Source organism: Cynocephalus volans, chromosome 3 (genome assembly GCF_027409185.1).
Source record: "Cynocephalus volans isolate mCynVol1 chromosome 3, mCynVol1.pri, whole genome shotgun sequence".
NCBI lineage: Eukaryota > Metazoa > Chordata > Mammalia > Dermoptera > Cynocephalidae > Cynocephalus > Cynocephalus volans.
In genome coordinates, this window is record NC_084462.1 from 168,404,334 (window position 1) to 168,423,937 (window position 19,604).

Sequence of the window (19,604 nt, forward strand, 5' to 3'; positions counted from 1 at the left end):
TAACCAAAACAACATGGTTCTGGTGTAAAAAGAGACACTCGGACCAATGGAACAGAATAGAGAAGCCAGAAATCAACCCACATACTTACTGCCAACTGATCTTTGACAAAGGCAACAAGTACATACACTGGGAAAAAGACTGCCTCTTCAATAGATGGTATGGGAAAATTGGACATCCATATGCAAAAGAATGAAACTAGACCTGTACCTCGCACCATATACCAAAATCAATTCAAAACAGATTAAAATCTTAAGTATAACACCTTAAACTATAAAACTCCTAAAAGAAAACATAGGGGAAACACTTCAGGAAGTAGGACTGGGCAAAGACTTTATGAATAAGACCCCAAAAGCACAAGCAACGAAAGAAAAACAAATGGGACTCTATGAAACTAAAGAGCTTCTGCACAGCAAAGGAAACAATCAACAGAGTGAAAAGACAACCTACAGAAGGGGGAAAAAATCTGCAAATTATGCATCCGATGAGGGATTAATACACAGAATGTACAAGGCACTCAAACAACTTCACAGTAAAAAAAAAACCCCAAATAATCCAATTAAAAATGGGCAAAGGAGCTGAATAGACATTTCTCAAAGAAAGACATACAAATGTTCAACAGACACACGAAAAAATCCTCAACATCACGAAGCATCAGGGAAATGCAAATCAAAACCACACTGAAGTATCATTTCACCCCAGTAAGACTGGCTATTATCAAAAAGACTGAGAATAACAAATGTTGCTGAGGACCTGGAGAAAGGGGAACTCTTCTACACTACTGGTGGGACTGTAAATTAGTACAGATATTATGGAAAACAGTATGGAGATTTCTCAAATAACTACAGATAGATATACCATATGATCCAGCAATCCCATTTGTGGATATATACCCAAAGGAATGGAAATCATCATGTCAAAGGGATACCTGTACTCCCATATTTATGGCAGCTCTATTTACAACAGCCAAGATATGGAACCAACCTAAATGTCCATCGACAGATGACTGGATAAGGAAAATGTGGAATATATACACAAAGAAATACTACTCAGCCATTAAAAAGAATGAAATTTTGCCATTTGCAGCAACACGGATGAGCTTGGAGAAAATTATGTTAAGTGAAATAAGCCAGACACAGAAAGAGAAAAACCACATGTCCTCATTCATAAGTGGGAAGTAAAAAAGAAAGAAAGACCAACCATAACATTACATTGAATTTTCAGAAGGAGAGACCAGATCTATGGTTACTAGAGGTGGGAAAGCGGGAGGGAAAGCAGGGTAGGGAGAAATCAGGTAAGGGACACAAAGAGTAATTATGATTTGTAATAATGAGCATGCTAATATTGATTTGGTCCTCACATACTGTCAACTCTGTAAACCATAAATATGTATAATCAATTATATTTCAATTAAAAGGTAAATTAAAAGAAAAATGAAAATATATTCCACACAAAGACTAACAACAATTCTAAAAAAAAAAGTCCAGCCTCTGACTGATTTCTTTCAGGCAAGTCACTTTTCCTAAGCCTCATCTAGACAGAAAGTGACAGAGACAGACACACACACACAGATTAAAAGGTTCTTGCTTAGGCTAAAATTTCATGATTCTAACATGGGTAGAAAACTGTAGTGTGCTGGTAATGTTTAATAACCAGCTCCCAGGAGAAAAAGTTCTGATCATTTGCTGATTTCCATGGTGTAAATACTCCTATCACAGCCAATTTCCAACTGCCAATGTGACATCAACTGGCTCACAAGATTCCTGAAAATTTAAGTCGGCTCTTGCCAGTCAATATGAGCTGGCTCCAGCACTTCTCTGCCTGAAAATGACTCAAAATGCCCCACACTGATACGATGGATAAAGCTGATTGATGTAAGGTAAGTTCAACAACCACTATTGAAGAAAGGTGCATAGAGTCAAATTTACACTTGACTATCCCTTAATTAGCCCTTAGAGTACAAGTACATGGCTTTAAATGCATAACCTCTGCAGTGATTTCTTATGTGAGAACCACCACACAAGACCAGAGGGTGCAAAAAAAAAGAAAATCTTTATGGAGATATATAAGCACCCAAACCAGTCTGCTTTTAAGATAACAATCAAGTCCCTGGAGGTGGAGATGGGAGGAGAATTAGAAAATGTTCCTTCTTGTCTGCAATTTATTTCACTGTTTTTAATACTAAACCTCTATGACCTTAATTCACATTATCGTATTTAACAAGAGACTGGCAATCCCTTGTTACTATGAAGGGGTCAGAGGGCATAGTAGAGGTTTGGCCTCTTCAATTCTTGGGAAGTCAGTAAGTTAAATGCATGATGCAACCTCACAGTAACAAGCTAATACTGACTGAGCACTTTCGATGTGCCAGGACTTCATTTTATTACCCCCAAAACTCTTTGGTCATTTCATTTACAAATGAGAAAACTGAGTCACAGAGAGATTAAATAGATTGCCCAAGGTCAGATAGCTGCCTCTTTTATAAGGTAATCAGTGTCAAAACGGTAAAAACAATCTTTCATTAAAATCAGTTATGCTGAATTATATAATTCAGAAGGCATTTTTTCATGCCCAACCTTATGCGGGACTTAATGCCATGAAGCGAGCAGAGAAGGGATGACTGTCCCTGTGTTACATGCATGGAAGCTGAGGTTCTGATGCCTCAAGGGTCCCGCCCACCAAGCAGAGAACTAAGAAATGGCAGGGTCTAGGCTCAGACCCAAGGTTTTTAACTCTTAGGACCTGTACTCTTATCTCTTGAGCAAAGCTGCCATACAAGCAAAAAGAGGGGGACAAAAACATCATCCAGTCACATAATTTTATTAATACTGTGGGTCTTAAAAATCGATGAGAGAAAAAATTTGTATTTTAAGAGAACCAAACTGATCAGAGTTAGATTTATTTAAACCTGCCAGGTCCCACTGAAAACAAACAGGGATAAAATAGGCTTGAATACTGATTGGGCTATACTCAAAACAAATATCACTGGGGCAAAGTACTCGGGCCACACAATGGACAGTTCTTAAGGTAATGGAAAGCGTGTTCACTGTAAAAGGACCATGTCCACTGGCTCAGGGATTCAGGTAGAGTTAGTTCGGAAAACCCACCCCACACAGTGTCCCATCCCTAAATCACAGCTCATTAGCCCTTGCCCTCAACTCGGTCCACCTGAGGAATTGGCGTTCACTGCTCGGGTAGGTAAGATTGTACCCTCAGGAAAAATTAAAAATAAAACTCAGACTCCAAATTGAATCACATTTAAATCCATGGCACTTTTTAAAGTAGTTTTCCTCTACACATACTGATCTATTTCATAAGCACTATAAATATTGTTTCTTTCCTACTTATCAAGATGTTCGCAGCATCACAGAGGATCTCATCCTCTAGCCCAGAACCACACTTGACATGGGCCCTCAAGTCTGACGTGCAGCCTAGCAGAGATGTGGGAGGAGAGTCCTAGCTACCAGGACCCTGGAAGCCAATGGAGAGAGCATGGATGCCCCCAGCACTTTGGCTGGGCTGCAGCACAAGGCATGGGAAGCGGAGGTGTGGGCCAGGAGGAGCCAGAGCCAGAGCAGTGCAACAACATGACTTAAGTGGACGTGCTTCATGACAAAGCCACAAATGCTTAGTCAAAGGTTGAGGACTCAAAGTTAAAAAGTTTCAGTGGAAAGACAGAAGAGCAAGACTTCAACAAGCAATTCTTCCTTAATAAAGTATTTTGTACGGTATACCTTGGTGCAGAACAGTATAGAAGAGAACCAATTGCAGAGATAAATGTGGGTTTAAAATTCCACTTCACTCACTCACCAGCTGTGTGACCTATAAAAGTTACCTAACATCTCAGAGTCTATTTCTTCATCTGTAAAACCAGTATAAATAGGCTGCTTGTAAACGGGACACAGTAAAGTAGATGAAGTGCTGGGCACATGGCCAGTGCTCTGAGAATGACAGCTGGTGAGGATGTTGTTATTCTCTTTTATGTATTACTTCAAATAGGTATGAAGGGCTTCATTCATATTCATTGTGATACTGAATATTAAAATTATTAATATTAGGAACACATCCCTGGATGCTTCTCTCATCTCTTGAGCAAACTAAACCAGTCCAGCCCCGGGGTGCTGCATTGCCTGGAGACACACGGTATTCCACAGTGGCAGACAGGATATCAGAATCGCAAGGGATTTACATGGAAGTTTTTTTTTGTTGTTTTTTGTTTGTTTGTTTGTTTTGGTTTTTGGCATTTTTCGTGACCGGCACTCAGCCAGTGAGTGCACCGGTCATTCCTATATAGGATCCGAACCCGCGGCGGGAGCGTCGCCACGCTCCCTGTGCCGCGAGTGCGCCACGGGCTCGGCCCTACACGGTTTTAATGAGCGGCTAACAAAGAAATATCAGCAAAGTCATGGAATTTTACCTTCCTTTTCCTTAACACCACCTCGCTAACATATTTCATTCACTCTGTCCATCCCATTCCACAGAGCCTCATGCATGTACCTTTTTACTTCATCTAACTTATCTCTAGCAGAACCATTAAATTTTCATTGCTCCCTACGGCTTCCATAAACTTAAAAACGTATTCAAAATAAGACAAAAATAGAGCAACATGGCGGGAGGGATGAAAAACATTAAAAGAACAAGAGAAAAATCTGAAAAAACATCAGAAGTAATGAGTCAAAGAAAAAAAGGATACAGTGCAGATGCTGAGAAAACAGGTACAAAGGGCACTGTTCTGGGTTGTGTGTGGCACATCTGCTCCTTGAGGGCCTTACCCCTAATGGTGGAAGTCCTTCCACAATGTTCTTCTTTCCAGAAAGGAGATCTGACACCGGCCTTTTCTTCAGAGAGTCCTTCCTCGCTCGGTACCTCCCTGAGGTCGTGAGGTCAGACTCCGACATGGAGGGTGACAGCAGCCCATCTCTTCTGGGCCGCTGGGCTTCAACAACCACGTGAATGGGGCTGACGTCCCGCACCCTCTGCTCAGTCTCTGTGACGTGGGCCTTGGGCTCGAGGATGTGCAGAGGGCCGGTGACTGCAGCGACTGCAGCACAGGGGCAGCTTGGCTGTGGGTCCTGGCAGTAGCTGCCCAGCTGCCTGGCAGGGAGGGTGGCCAGTGCCTTGTTTTCCTCCTCAAAATCTTCTTCTTCGCTGCTGTGGATCAGCATGGTGGCGTCTGAGAGAGACTTTTTGTGACCATATCTCAAGCTTTCCTGCTCTTCAGTCTCTTCTTGTTTCATCCTTTCAGTGAAGACATTTGGCTGGGAGCCTGCCAAGATGGCCCGCGGTGCCACATCTGCTGCCGAGGCTGACATGGTCCTCTCCTTGAGCCTCAGGCCTTCAAAGCCGTGGGTCAGGCCGGCCAGCTCAATGCTGTTCCTCTTTTGTAACTGGGCATGCCGTGCCGCGGTGAGGGGCTCACTGACCTCCTGCAGCGAATGGGCCACGGGCAGGCTGTCCTCCTGGAACGTCTGCACCGAGTGATGCACTCGCCTGGTGATGAGATCCGGGTTGCTGCTGCTGATGTAGAGGTGGCGGGACAGGTCTGGGGTGCTGTTGGCGGGCCTCGGGTACGGGTAGGGCGGGGGCGGGCGGTACACCTGTGTTCTCATGATGTTCGGAGCAGGGTAATCCTGGGCCTGCAGCTGCACGTTGGTCAGCTCAGGCACACTGACAGCACCCACCACAGGCCGCCTCTCGGCCGGGTAGGGATAAGGAGACTGGCTATGGAAACTGGAATTCAAGTTGAATGGATAGTGGGCTGACTGGGGAGAGGTCAAATGCATGTGCTCCCGAATTTCAGGCTGGCTGTAAACCAGCGCATCGGGCCTGCTGTAAGCATAAGAGTTGCCGATATTGAGGTTCCTCAGCGAGTGGCTCTGCCTTTCTGCATGCACCATCCCCCTGTTGAGCTGCTTCATGACAGTCTCATAATCCGGGGTCGGGCGGTACGATGGGGGGATCAGGGCACTGTGCCGATGTGATGGGACATAGTCGGGTCTCATGACGTCACTCCCAGTAATGCTTGGGTTGGAAGACATAGGTGAGGGCTGCAAGTAGGGCTGAGGGTTATTTAAAGAGTTAGTGCTATGTGCACTGTAGATGCTGCCATTACGGATTCGACCACTGAAGTCAATCTGGGCTCTATCCAGACTTGTCTGAGAGTGACAATAGTATCCATTCTGGTTGGGCACAAAGAGGTTATCTGAAAAAATAAGTTGAAAATGTACTTTAAAAAGAGATTTTTTAAATTAGACTAATTATTCCAGCCAAATATTGAGATAGGCCCTGAACTCTGATGACATTTTCACCATGGCTTGTAAAAATCCAAGCTAAAATGGCCTTTACCCACACTATCTCAGTGACCCTGGGAGCCTCGGCTTCCCCATCTAGAATGGAGATGGATCTGCCTATGTAAAGGCTGGTGGCATTCAGGATCTGGCCCTCAAAGATCAGTCAAATCTAAGTCCCATATTAAGAGTATAATTGTACCATGGAACATTGTCTTTTTCTGAAAGTTAAAAACATGTTTTACTAGAGACATGAAATAGACATTCTGGAATTCGGGGAATTTGAGGCAGAGATACTGTTAAAGGCACTAAGCCACTGACTCTGCTTTCTCTCCCTGGGTAGGGATGTGGCCTTGTTCATGCTGAGCTAGTTCAAGCACCAACTATCTGTAAACATTTCTATAACTGGAATTTTAGACTGTTTGTGTAAATTCTTCCAGAATGAAGATACAAGCTTCGACTATAAAAGGGCAATGGTACAGCAAGATCTGAGCTTCCCCAGTCCAACAGTTTCACCAGTAGCTGCACTTCCCATTAAAGGTCTAGAAGCCAAGAAGAGCCAAGCCAAGTTAGCTGTAGCTGCCCCTGCCCTGCCCTCCATGCTTCAGGAAGATTTGGACCCATGGCTAACAGAATCAGGAGTGACTTAATCATACAGTGGCTGTGTGTGTGAACCTGTCCAGGGCTGGAAGGGACCTTGTTTCTTCCAGCCAATCTGCAGCTCACTTGAAACGCTGTTACTAATGAGAGTGATTTCTAATACTTCAAAGAAACTCACCAGTCAAGTCCTTCAGAGAACAGTTTCCTCTGAAAAGCATTCTTTTTGAGCTTCAAAAGCTCCACAATTAAATGACAACTGATTACCAAAGTGATACACCACAGTCTAGTGGGTACACTTGATTCTGTTGGCACACACAGCTCTGAAGAACAACACTCAGGCACCCACTGTATTCCTCCTGCAGACACACAATGCTTCCCTATGGCTGGACTCTCCTGTCTCCGGACTACTTGACCATCCCTGAGTCTCTGGAGTCCCCCTGTTCTCTCTACCATCATAGCTCAGGTCCCAGCATGTCTGGACTAGCATGATGCCCACGTAGCTGGCTTCCCTGCCTCCAGGCTCCTCTCTGCACTCCACAAACCATCCAATAATTTACAAGTTTGTTACTCTAATATGGAAAAGACTATTAAGAATGGAAGGGGAAAAAAGATGACTGGAATATAGGCAAGTAAAAGGGGAAAAATATGCAAAAACATCACCACAATTCAAGGAAAAAGGAGTAGAGATCAGGGTTACAGGAGTACAGAGGAGGAAAGGATCACTTCCAGCTTGGGCTGGGTTGATGGGGACAGGGAGGACAGGATCAAGAACCACCTCACAGAAGGTATGGCACTCGCGGGGCCTTGAGGGGTGTGTGGGGGGAGACACGTCCAGCTGCCATCAGTAGCCGGCTCTTTCTGCCTCTAAGAGCTCACAGGATTATGCTTCCTCACCCTTTGACCTCAGGAACAGCAATGTGACTAGTAACAGTCAAGGGAAAGTGAACAGTGGGATAAGAGCCAGTTCCCAACATTCTGGGTAGAAGAGACTCCCAGCCCAAGCCCCTGAGGCAGGCTGACATGCAGCAGAACCTGCTGCCCATGCACCTGAGCAAGACGTAGGCTCTACTTTCTAACTGCTGGGAGTTGAGGGAGAGTTTGTCAGCACAGCATCACCTCACTGATCCTGACTGCGCGGCCACCCGTGGACAGGAGGGCGCAGGGTTGAGGGCGTCTGGGTGACAGAGCAGCCTGGCCAAAGCCAAGACCACCCCTAGAGGGCAAGCTCGGGTTGGCTGAGGTATCAGGTAGCTAGAGGGGAGTAAACTAACATGGGAAATAAGATTGGAAGAAGCAGCTAAGTAAGAGAGTACTGTGGAGAGCCTTGAACACCTGGCAAAGGAATGATCCCGTAGGGCAGGAGATCAGCTGTGCGCTAGATGAGCCGGGGAGAGGGGAGATTGAAGATAGTGGCACAATTGATGCAACAGCTGGTGAGAGGCAAGCAAACAAACAAACAAAACAAAACAGGTGAGAAAGGACTGGACTGGATGGGAAGCAGGGGATGGGAAGAAGGAAATATGGAAGAAATGTTATATGAACTTAGAGACAATAGGATTTGCAATGGACTAGATATTGAAGGCAAAAAAGAAAGCAAAACTACATGCAGCTTGAAATCCAAGTAACCAGGAGAGTGACTTCACCATAAAATGAAGTAAGGAAAACAGGAAAAGGGACAGGCATGTAGAGTAGAGTGATGAGTTTAAATTCAGTATTTTAATTTCCAGCAAGTCAACAGCTGATACCATTTGCTGAGTGTCTACTGTAAGCCAGGTACCCCACCGAGGGCTTCCCACACAGTAGTTCCCTTCGCTGTCACAACAACCCCCAGACAGTTGGAAATGTGGGGCTGGAGCACAGAATGGTGATGGGGTGGAAGCTCACAAAGGCAGGGGGTGGGGGGATGACAGCCACACGACAGACCTTTGGGGCGCACCAAACAGTTCTGGTAGGAAGGAGGAAAAACCCAGCGAACTGGAAAGAGAGATGTTCAAGAAGGGAAGGATGCTTGAGCTTGATGGTGAGGAGGCCAGTGGGCTCTGGGGACCCTGCAAGGCAGTTTCAACAGAGTGACAACGGCAGGAGGAGTAAGTGGGTCATCAACTAGCAGATGCAGGGAACACAGATTACTTGTAGAAGGAGTAAAAAAGGAAAGAAACAAATAACTCACACCATAGTTTAAAGGGAAAGAAGAGCAAAAAAAAAATATCAGGACATTTGTAGACTGAGATAAAGGAACAGCAACAAGAGACTAAGAAAGGAGAGAAGACCCTGGTCCCAGAAGTGGGAGGGTCGGGGTTGCAAGTGCTAGACAAGGGCAGGGTGCAAGGAGGAGAGAAGAGAGAGGAAACACAAAACCATCCTGAGGGGGACACTCGGAACCCACAACCGAAGCACTGCTCCCCTACAGCCTCCCGCTCTTCACAGAGATTCTCCTCTTCAGACACATAAGGCCCGGCACAAACAGCACAGTCACAACCCACCTTCTGGTCCCTTCACGCAGCCTTCCCTGTCAGTTCCCTATGTGAGAGGGCAATTGGACCACTCTACCCTCCAAACAACCCTTTCTGTGCCATGGCATTCACTATCCCCCCAAAACAGCAATCCCAGTCAAATACCAGCCTCTCTACCTGCTGAAATCCACCCATCTTCCGAGGTCCAGAAAGCTCTCTCCATCTCCCCAACACAATGAATCTTTCTTCCACAGACTGGCACCGCAATTGCATGCTCTCTCTCAGCAAAACAATCATGTTCTCTTTGCATTCAAGTCACGTGCACTTGCCTTATACCCTACTATTACATTCTAAAGCTTCTTAATATGTGGAATTACTCACCTGCATAAATCTCCCTGGCCTTTGGTATACCCTATTACACAGAGTATAGGGTAAATGTTTAATGAATGCCTAAGATTCAGCTTTGGGGGCACTGTCGTAAATACAGTTCCCTATACTTGTCACGTGAAATCTGCAGCAATCAAATGTTTAAACCTTTACAATGGGAAGGTCTCGGTCAGGGAAAAAACTAAGTCAGCCCGGGACATCTTTGCCAGAAAGCAAGAAAGCAAGAAAGCAATTAAGGCTAAAGGGGTAGTGTTAAAAGGACATAAAAACCAGCTTGAAGGAGTTCTCATTGGCCAAATTTATGATCATCTGAGTATCAAAATTTGATACTGCATGTTTTCTACATCTACCTAAGAACTTGAATATAATGGCTTCTACGAATCCAGGATGGCTATAATCATGACAACAATCTGGGGTGTAAGTTTAGCCAAAATGTATCCAGGCTTCAAGATCTCCAAATGGTTATAGATTTATTCACAGTAATAACTGTGTAAGGCATTGCAGAAATAGTGTACTTTACCTTGGGAAGAAGCATACGGTTCTGGATAATGTCCATTGTAATGCAGCTGGGGTGGGGGGGGCATCCCATAGGGCTGGGGCTTAGGCTAAGAAATGGAAAGTTGGACACAGGGTTAAAACACATTGCCTATGTGGTACAGGTAAAGTAATTCTCTGCTGGATTCTTTCCCTTCATTAAAAAACTTCTAAAGTGGAGTCAAATGTATTATATCTGGAAAATAAACATGAAGACACAGTAGATCCAACCAGATCTATCATTTTCAACGTCTCCCCTAATGGCAATACCAAGCCCTACGCACTGATACCAAGGACATTAGACAGCACAAGAAAATCTGCATCCAAAAAGTTAAGAGCAAGAAGGAATAGACACAAATTTCCTTGTATAAACATTTGAATAGAAGGCGCTTATATGCAGTATATTCAATCTTATTAGACAAAGTCATCTAGCATTTTAAATATGTACCAACTTATAATTGTTCTTGGTTAATAATCGAACTTGTCAATATTAGGTTGGACCTAATATTTAAATATGTGTAATGTAATAATATAAATATTAGAAAGTCACGTTTTCTTTGGCTAAAAATCACCAAATATCAGCATACTTTTATGGTTCAAACTTTAACACCACCAAAAGTGTATTTTATTAAGGAAAATGACATCACTAAAAAAAAAAAGTCATAGTATTTTCCTTCTTTCTTACCAGAGACATCCTTGAAGAAGACCTCCTCCTGATGGGGTTCACTGTGATGGTCTGAGTTTGCCTATAAAATAAGACATCTTTGAGAAGAGCGCACACATACTTCCTAATTCTACCAAGATAAATTAAGATATAGGACGGTAAAATGATAAATCTTCTAAAGCAAAAACAAAAAACAAAAAAAACTACACCAATCATAAATTAGAGAAGAGAAAGGAGATTCTTTGTCGTCATGTGCGTCCTCAGCCCTTTCCTGTGCCCCAACCCCTCAGTCCATACTCTGAGAGGCTCCTCACAGAGCACCATAGCCTGGACCATCAGAGGGCTTGCTGCAATATCTTTCCCTGTCCCATCCAGGTAACACCTGTGCAGCGACAGGAAGCAGGGAGGAAAGAGAGGAGACAACATCGCCCACCAGCTCATCCCAAGGGAAGCAGGATTCTGTACAAATGCGTCTCTCCTGCAGGTTGGGTGAGCACTGAGCGTCTCCACTAACAGTCCTGGGGGTGACCAGACCCAAAGCCTGAAGAAATAGGAACTGCCTGTAACTAGAAGTCTGTTACCCACAGACCACAAAAGATAATAAAGAGATAAGTTCATAACGTTGGTGACATTTCCTCTAAAAAGTTAAGTTAGTTTAGGGAAAACAAAAAAGTAGAAAATTTGGTTCAGTGGGCCTGTGGTAAACCCATTTACTGTTCTTTGCAAGAAACTTCTGACTGGTATTAAATATATTTTTTTAAAAGCAACTAAGAGTATTAAGGAGCGCTGACTGAACTTTGATAATTTGAGGTTTTAAACTATGAGAGTATTTGAAAAAGTCTGGAGAAACAGAATTGAAAGCTAATATGACTTTTTCCATGAACCTTTGGAAGTATCCTCATGTTCACACAGCAAGTTCCATCTTTGAATAAATAAATAGGTAAAAGAGGAATAAGAAATAGAAAAGCCTATTTGTGTCATTTTTTTTAAACAGAGGCAGGGGGCCGGCCTGTGGCTCACTCGGGAGAGTATGGTGCTGATAAACAGAGGCAGGATTTTCTTTGTTCTTGCATGTGGTCAGTTTTATTGCAAATAAGGTCTAGGAACCTAAACACATTGGATTCTTAGCTTTGCTGATGACATTTAATTTTGTCAAAGCGCTTTTTTTTAAAACCATCTATTCCTGCCTGAGCTTATATGACATATAATTACTGATTATAAAAATACTTTGTGACCTTTGGTTATAGTGTTCTAAAGACTAATTACTAGAAAACCCATTATCACAAAGGGAACATTCTATCTATTTAAGCAAATTTAGCAATAATAAGCAGTATTATCAATCAATAATATCAAGCTTATTAGCAAATAAGCAATAATATCAAGTCTCATGTCTCATAAATTAACATTATTCTTAGCACTCTAATAACTAGTTATCTTATATTTGAACCCTGAATATTAGCTTATTATTACAAGACTCTTGAAGTAAAAAGAAAACTAGTGCATATTAGGAACTTAACATCAGGTGACACAGCTGCCTTTGCTAGTTGACTTTTGTTTTTTGTTTTGTTTTTGGCAGCTGGTCAGTGTGGGGATCCGAACCCTTGACCTTAGTGTTATAACACCACACTCTAACCAACTGAGCTAACCTGCCAGCCAGTGGTTGACTTTTTAAAAATAATTTCCTTTCATTATCATTGGAAAGTACTCAGGTTGCTGATGAAAAACAGATGTCTCTTTTCCAAAGGATGTTTCATTCTTCTAGCACTTAATGTTAGTGAAACGAGTCTGCATGGTGTGCCTAGGCTTTTAAAAAAAAATACTTCCTAACCGCACTTAATATCCTCCTCGAAATTAGTGTCCAGAATTGGAAGACACTGCATTTTGTAGCCTTGAAATTTACTTTGCCGCTGGTTATTCTCCATGTCAGGCCTAGGTGTAGGCAAACGGGGTCCTTTGAACTCTATACTCAGTCTATCAGAGACTCACCATCTACATGAACTCAACTTTTAAAGTACTATAAATTCAGAAATAGGGAGAAAGGGTTGATGATAGAATCCTTTATCAACAAACTCCAACAACATGTCCCTAGTTGCCGAGCCTGGGGCAAAAATAAAACGTAAGTGTGTTAAACACAAGCTCCAAGGATGCAGCATGTAGGAGTCCGGGCGGCGACTCCCACACACGCTATCTATTCTGGCAGCCTTGCTGGCAGTACCCGGTATGGAGGTGAACACCACCCACCGCAGGAACCAGTTCTGCTAAACACAAAACAAACCAGTACATCTTCTACCTGCTAAGTTGTTTGACCTTGGCAGCCTAGGCCAAGGCTCAAATATTCTAACCTCCTCTTTCTTCTTGGCTTTGTTCTTGTAAATGCAGTTTACTCTGAGATCAACTATCCTCAACTTAGCACACAAGAGAAAACGATGCAACGTTGGTTGTGATATCCAAACTTGTGGGGCAGTTACTCTGCTGATGAGTGCTGCTAAAAATGAGACAGCTAAATTAATCTTAGATGAAATCACTAGACTGTGTGCACTGGAAAAGACAATAAAAAAGGCTACGTAGCCCATGCAAAGTAAATATTACTTGTTGAAACTATGCTAAGGATTGTACGTGATTATGTCATGGAACCTGAACACCAACCCCATAAGGGAGGTCCAGTTATTATCCTAGTTTTACAGATAGGGAAACCGATACTTAGATTAAGTAAGTTGTTCTTGGTCACGTGGCATAGAAGTAGAACCAGCACTTGAACCAGACAGGTCTGTCAGATTCCTGAGCGTGGGCCTCTGACAATTATCTGTCTGGCCCCCTCCCCAACCCCTACTAATGTGTAAGCTCTACAGAGGCAAGAGGACATACCGTAGCATCACTGGGGCCTGGCACACGAGGATGCCCTCAGATGTTTGTTGGGCAAATGAATGACAGTGAGGACTGAAGTTGCTGCTTGTTACTAAGCATTTACACGTGAGCTCATATTGCTAAGAGTTGTCTGCATTTTGTTTTGTGGGCTTCCTTTCTCATACGAGATTCGTATTATCTTTTAATTGTTATTTTTTCACGAACTTTTTGAAGTACGCTCATATATATATATTTATAGCTAGTGAAGGGGAGTGAGATTTTGATGAACAAAATATGCAATGAATGGTGGAAATACCGAGAGAATGCCTGTCTCAATGACTTTCCTCTCGAGGCTGCTATAACAAGGGTAAGGAAGAACAAAAGCTCTCCCTCCCTCGCTACGCTGGGGCAGGCCAGAGTGGCATGTCTAGGCTGCTTCATGGTTGCTGGTCTGGCTCTGAGATGCCCGTCCCCACTTGCCCCCTGCCTCAGGTGTAGCTTTCTGGCATTGCAGGCAGGGAGGACAAGGCTGGCAGAGAACATCACAGGTAACCGGGAATACTGATGGTGGGAGGGATCCTGGCTTCACTCTAGCTCCATGAAACGTGTGGCTTTCAAGGGTTATACTAACCTTCTTCACCCATATGAGGACCCACTCAGAGAAGGAAGCTGCCTCTCTTCAGCTCTAGCAGAGGTCCCTGTCCCCAAGGCTTGTTTGGGAGGGAGGGGAGAGATCCCACTGGTTAGCCCCGTGGCTGCTCCTCAGTGCCCTTCCCTCCACCCTGCTCTTTCGATGGCTCCATGGGAACCACTGGGGGCCCAGAGCACCGGAATAGGATGGGGGCTGCTCCATCTGTTTCCAAGCTTTCTACAGTTGCTCCAAGCCCTGCAGTAGGCCTAGAAGAAGATGGGGATCCCCTCTCCCTTTCTAGGCAGGGCCTACTCCAGGCAGTCTCCTGACCACAAAAGTCTGCAGAACAGAGATGGACATGGCCACTGTGTTCCCCAACAGCCCTAAGCTCCAGGAACCACTCACCAACTATCTCACTGCACATGAGCAGCCTGCTGCTGACTGGAATCCAAGTTTGCCCTCCAGAGAAAGTCGCCTGAGCCCTCTAATGGCTTGGCTCTGCAGGTGAGAGAATACTATCCCCCTCTTCCCCCACAGAGAGAGGAGAAAAAAGCCCCTACACCAAGAACCCTCTTAAGATTCCGTCTCTCTCCCAGCCTTTTCCTCATATAAATTAAGGAGGCTGATTATAGCATGACCAGTTCTGTGGCTTGGGATGGGAGAGACGGTGTTGGAAGAGGCTTTTAACCTAATACATGGCCATTATTACCTCATTCAATTCCTCATCCAACCCTAAAGGAACGGTTCTATTATCTCCATTTTATAAATAAAAAACCAGAGAGACTCTTATCCGTCTAACACTTTTAAGGCTTGGGTGACATAAAAAGATGATTCTGTTGCCTAAAGTAGTATGTTTGGGTGGCAGAGTGAAGACTGCTGAATCATGCCATCATATAAATACTAAAATATAGTTATCTTGGTCAAGAGTGGATGAATCACATAAAGCCATCCCAAACACCCATCATATTATAGATCAGGACTGGGGGTGAAGGGACACTAGGAGTAAAGTCCTCTTCTCTATGCAAGTAGAACCCATCTCCTGAGCCACCTGTCACCCCAGCCTGGACCAGACTGTCCAGTTCCAGGGCCAGCTGCAGTTATGTTAAATGGCCATCACACTTGAGTTTACCCATCAGGACCATGAGAACAAGTCAACCAATACTTCAGAATTACTATAATAGTAAATGTGACGAAATAATCTACATTGAGAGCCTTAAAAGAAATGGCCATAAAAATTAAAGATATCTTAGTTTTATTACCCATCAATATTAGAGGCAAATATTAAAAGCTTCATTTACTTTGCATGGGAAAAAAATGCTGACAATGAAATATATTCGTTTCCCACAGAACTAATCATAAATAATTATATAGGAATAGTTCACAGAAATGGACTTCCATAATCTACTGGAAGAGATTAAAAACAAAATTTATACAGATTAAAAACAAAATTTGGATAACAGTTGTCCTTTAAACATAATTACTCCATTTTAAAAAGACTCAGATGTTCCTTATAAAGACATAATATATGCAACTGATGACAACATTAATGGGGTTTTATTCACACTTGTCAATAAACAGCAATATTCCAAAAACTAGATTTCTAAGACTGAATCATTTACCACAAAAATCATTTGTTGCTTTTCCCTCTGAATTTAAAAATCATTACTAGGTGGTGACTTGCCAGAAAAACACTTTTCAAAAAAGGCTTTAGCCACCAACCACTACAGATGCCTATTGGAAAGGGTTTATATTTTATGGATGATTCAAAATGATTGATTCTCCACTATTTTTCCAGAAAAAGAATGAACTGAGGTTAATGATGGCTCAATATTATGAATACTCTTTACCTTATGAAAGGCTTTAAAATGAAAACATTGTGTTCCAATCGATTGCATATCTACTGCTTGAATCTTAGAACACACTTCTTCACAGAAATAATGTCATACATGGCTGGGTAACGAGGCCAGCCCACAGGAGCGCCAAATGCAACTATCCTGACTAGTGGCACCACTGAATCTCACCACCAGGGGGAACACTTTCATGTACAAATGCACCCAGAACTCCATATCCACAAAGGGTTTACATAACACCACCAGTGGTGGGGACTCGGATTAAAAACATCGTGGGGTGGTGGAGCGGGGTGGGGGGCAGAGAGGAGAGTGGGACTGAGGCCACAGTGCTCATCACTGGGTGGTTCTCTATCCCAGTGGGTGTCCCTGCCTATTTTCTTTGCACTGTTGCTCCTGACCAAAGTTTCTTTCACACCCTATTAAAAGAGAAACCATTTCCACAGCCTTTCCCACTTTCCTGGTGCTAACAGACAAATTGCCCTTTCAAGATTCTGCATGCCCCCTCCCCTCAATATACAATCAGTAACAAATGAAAACAGGACAAGGAACACAAGGTATCTTCTCCCTTGTGACTCCCATCTCTGTCTCATTCAAGCTTCCATCGTTCACTAAGCCCTTACAAAGGTATGTACACAGGACAAGATGAATGCAAGGACACCCTGCACCCATGGAGCTCCATCGACAAAAGAGACAAATCAAATCCTCGTTAAATCAGCAGACACGAAATACTCTAACAGTCTAGCACAGTGGTTAAGAGCACAGGTTCTAGTCTTGCTGCTCCCACTTACCAGTTTTAAGGCAGAGGCAAGACATTTCACTTCCCTAAATCTCCGTATCTTCATCAATAACAGGGCAGTAATAATTGTGCTAAGCAGAGTTACTATAAGGATTAAAGAAAATAAAAGCTCTCAGCCTAACACTTGATACACAGCAAGCATTTACTGATTAATTGTTAGGAATTATTAGAATCATTGTTACAAAAGAGGCAAGAAAAAAACAGAACTTTCAGAGTGGCACTGATGACTAAGCAAACTAAATACTTGGTGGAGTGCAGGGTGGCTGCATTTAAAACGAGGTCTTGAAGAACGACTAAGAGTCTGTCAGAGAAAGAAGAAGGGCATTCCAGCAAAGGCCCGGGCTGTGAGGGGCATCAGCACCATAAGGAGTGGTGGGTTCTGGGAGCCAGAATCCAGGGTCAGCTGGGCTGGGGCAGAGAATCCCAGAGAAGGAGACCACGGGCGTCTGCACTTCATCCTGCAGCCAGGGAGGGGTGGAAGAGAGAAACATGCTCAGGTGTGGTCCTGACCTATAACACAAAGAACAGTGCCACCCAGAAGACTGTGGAAGGGAGGCAGCTGCAATGGTCCAGGGGAGAGAGGACAGCTTAAAGAATGTGAGGATTGAGCAAAACCTTTCAGGGCTCAGGTTAGATGTCACTTGGCTGGGAAGCCTTTCCTAACTTGGCAGTGCTGGGTGAGGGATCCTACAGCATCACAGACGTCCCAAATCAGAGCTCTTAACACTTATTTCTGTAGAGTCACTTAACATCACTGAGGCCTACCCTGAGCCAGGCACTTGCTTGGCATTGGGAATACAGCAGCAGTCAATACAAGGAGAGTGTACGTACTCGTCCATTGCCGCAGAGCTCACCTGCTGGTAGGGATGCACACGATAAGCAAGTCATCAAGCATACACATTCTGGTGGTGCTAAGTGCTATGAAGAAGAAAAACAGGGTAAGAGAATAAAGAGACACAGGTAGTAGTAGATGAGAGGTGACAGCCTCTGAAGAGGGGCACATCTGAGCAGACAACTAATTGCAACATGGGAGCAAGGTACGTTGTGAAGACATGGGAAAGGAGTATTTCAGGCAGAGGAAGGAGCAAGCACAGCGTCCCCAGGGGTGGAACATGTTCACAGCCCCACAAGGACACTAGTGTGGCTGGAACAGAGGAAGCAAGGAGGAGGCTAAAGAAAACAAGGTTTGAACAGGCAACAACCGCATCACGCACAGCCATATACTTTTGTTATAAGTAAGATTGAATGCCAAAGGAGGGTTTTAAGAAAAGTGATAGGATCTGACTCATATCAAACTATGATCATTCTGGCTGATGTACAGAAAATAAGCTACAGGCAGACAAACAGAAACAGGGAGTCAGAAGCCTACTGAAATATTCCAGAAAGAAACTATGGTGGCTGACACTAAGTTGTTTAGAAGGAAGGGTAGTAAAAATGGTCAGATTTCAGACCTACTTTGAAAGTAGGGCTGGCAGAGCTTGCTGATGAATGTGGTATGGAAGAGAAACAGGAATGACATAAGACTTCTAGGTTTGGGACCAGAGCAACTGGGTGAACATGTTATGCTGCCACCTGTCAACATGGGAAGAGCAGGGAAGAAGCAGATTTGTGGGGAGGAAGAGGAGGAGGAGATCAAGAGGTCTGTTTCAGACATATCAAAATCGAGATACCTCTTAAGTACCCAAATGGAGATGCCAGGAAGGCTGGAGGATGCAGGAATCGCAAGCTCAGGGAGAAGATGGGCCTAGAAATAAAAGCAGCATAAAAGCCTGAGGCAAGTGAAATCCCCCAGAGATGGAGTGTAGATGGAGAAGGGGTCTCAGGAATAACCCAGCAAAGGGGACTGAGAAGAAACAGCTTAGAAGTTAACCCAGGAGGGTGTGGTATTCTGGCAGCCAAGAAAGGAAGGAACAATAAGAGGTAAGGTGCCTTGGAGCAGTCAAGTGAACCAGCTCCTGAAATGACAAGCAGTGTCAGTGGTGTGGTGTCTTAGGGGAGCCAGGGTGGAACGAGGGAGAGAAAACAAGTACATACAACTCCTTTGAAGAAATCCGCAATAAAGGAAAGCAGAAAGAGGGTGCCGAGGCTAGAGGGGAATGGGTAGTGACGGACAAGGGCTTAACGTGTGAAATGTCACAGTGTGTGTGAATGCTGACGGGAATCACCCAGCACAGAGCGGGAGGGCCACAAGGGCCACCAAAAATGTCCATTAGAAGCAGCAGCATAAATTCTTCAAAGAGCTTGAAAAGTTGAATCGTCTTTAATTATTCAAAATGCTGACCAGGACACGGATTTTAAAAAAATAAAGAATATTCTCTATTTAACATCCAAGAATTAGAATGGTTTCAGTTACTAGTTACAGGAAATCTTAGAGGCATATCCACAGAGTCATATCCATAGTTATTAGAAGTTGGCCCAAAGCTAAAATGAGAAAAAAATTCTAAATGTCATTTTAATGTGCAACAAAAACAAAGAGATTATAAGTGTCAAAAAAAATCTATCAAATATTTATTTTGTTGATAAAATTTCTTGTTAGATGATAAGATAAAGCTCAAGATTA

General features: G+C 43.6%; 1 protein-coding gene across 1 annotated transcript in view; it reads right to left on the minus strand.

Annotated features, from left to right (window-relative positions):
- PTPN21 (protein tyrosine phosphatase non-receptor type 21) overlaps positions 1 to 19,604 on the minus strand; it is a 71,247-nt gene that overhangs the window by 12,683 nt on the left and 38,960 nt on the right. The window contains exons 11-13 of the mRNA XM_063089630.1: positions 10,945 to 11,005; positions 10,246 to 10,330; positions 4,771 to 6,200 (exon numbers count right to left, since the gene is read on the minus strand). Of these exons, the coding sequence (XP_062945700.1) occupies positions 4,771 to 6,200; positions 10,246 to 10,330; positions 10,945 to 11,005 (1,576 nt within the window). The remainder of the gene's footprint in view (positions 1 to 4,770; positions 6,201 to 10,245; positions 10,331 to 10,944; positions 11,006 to 19,604) is intronic.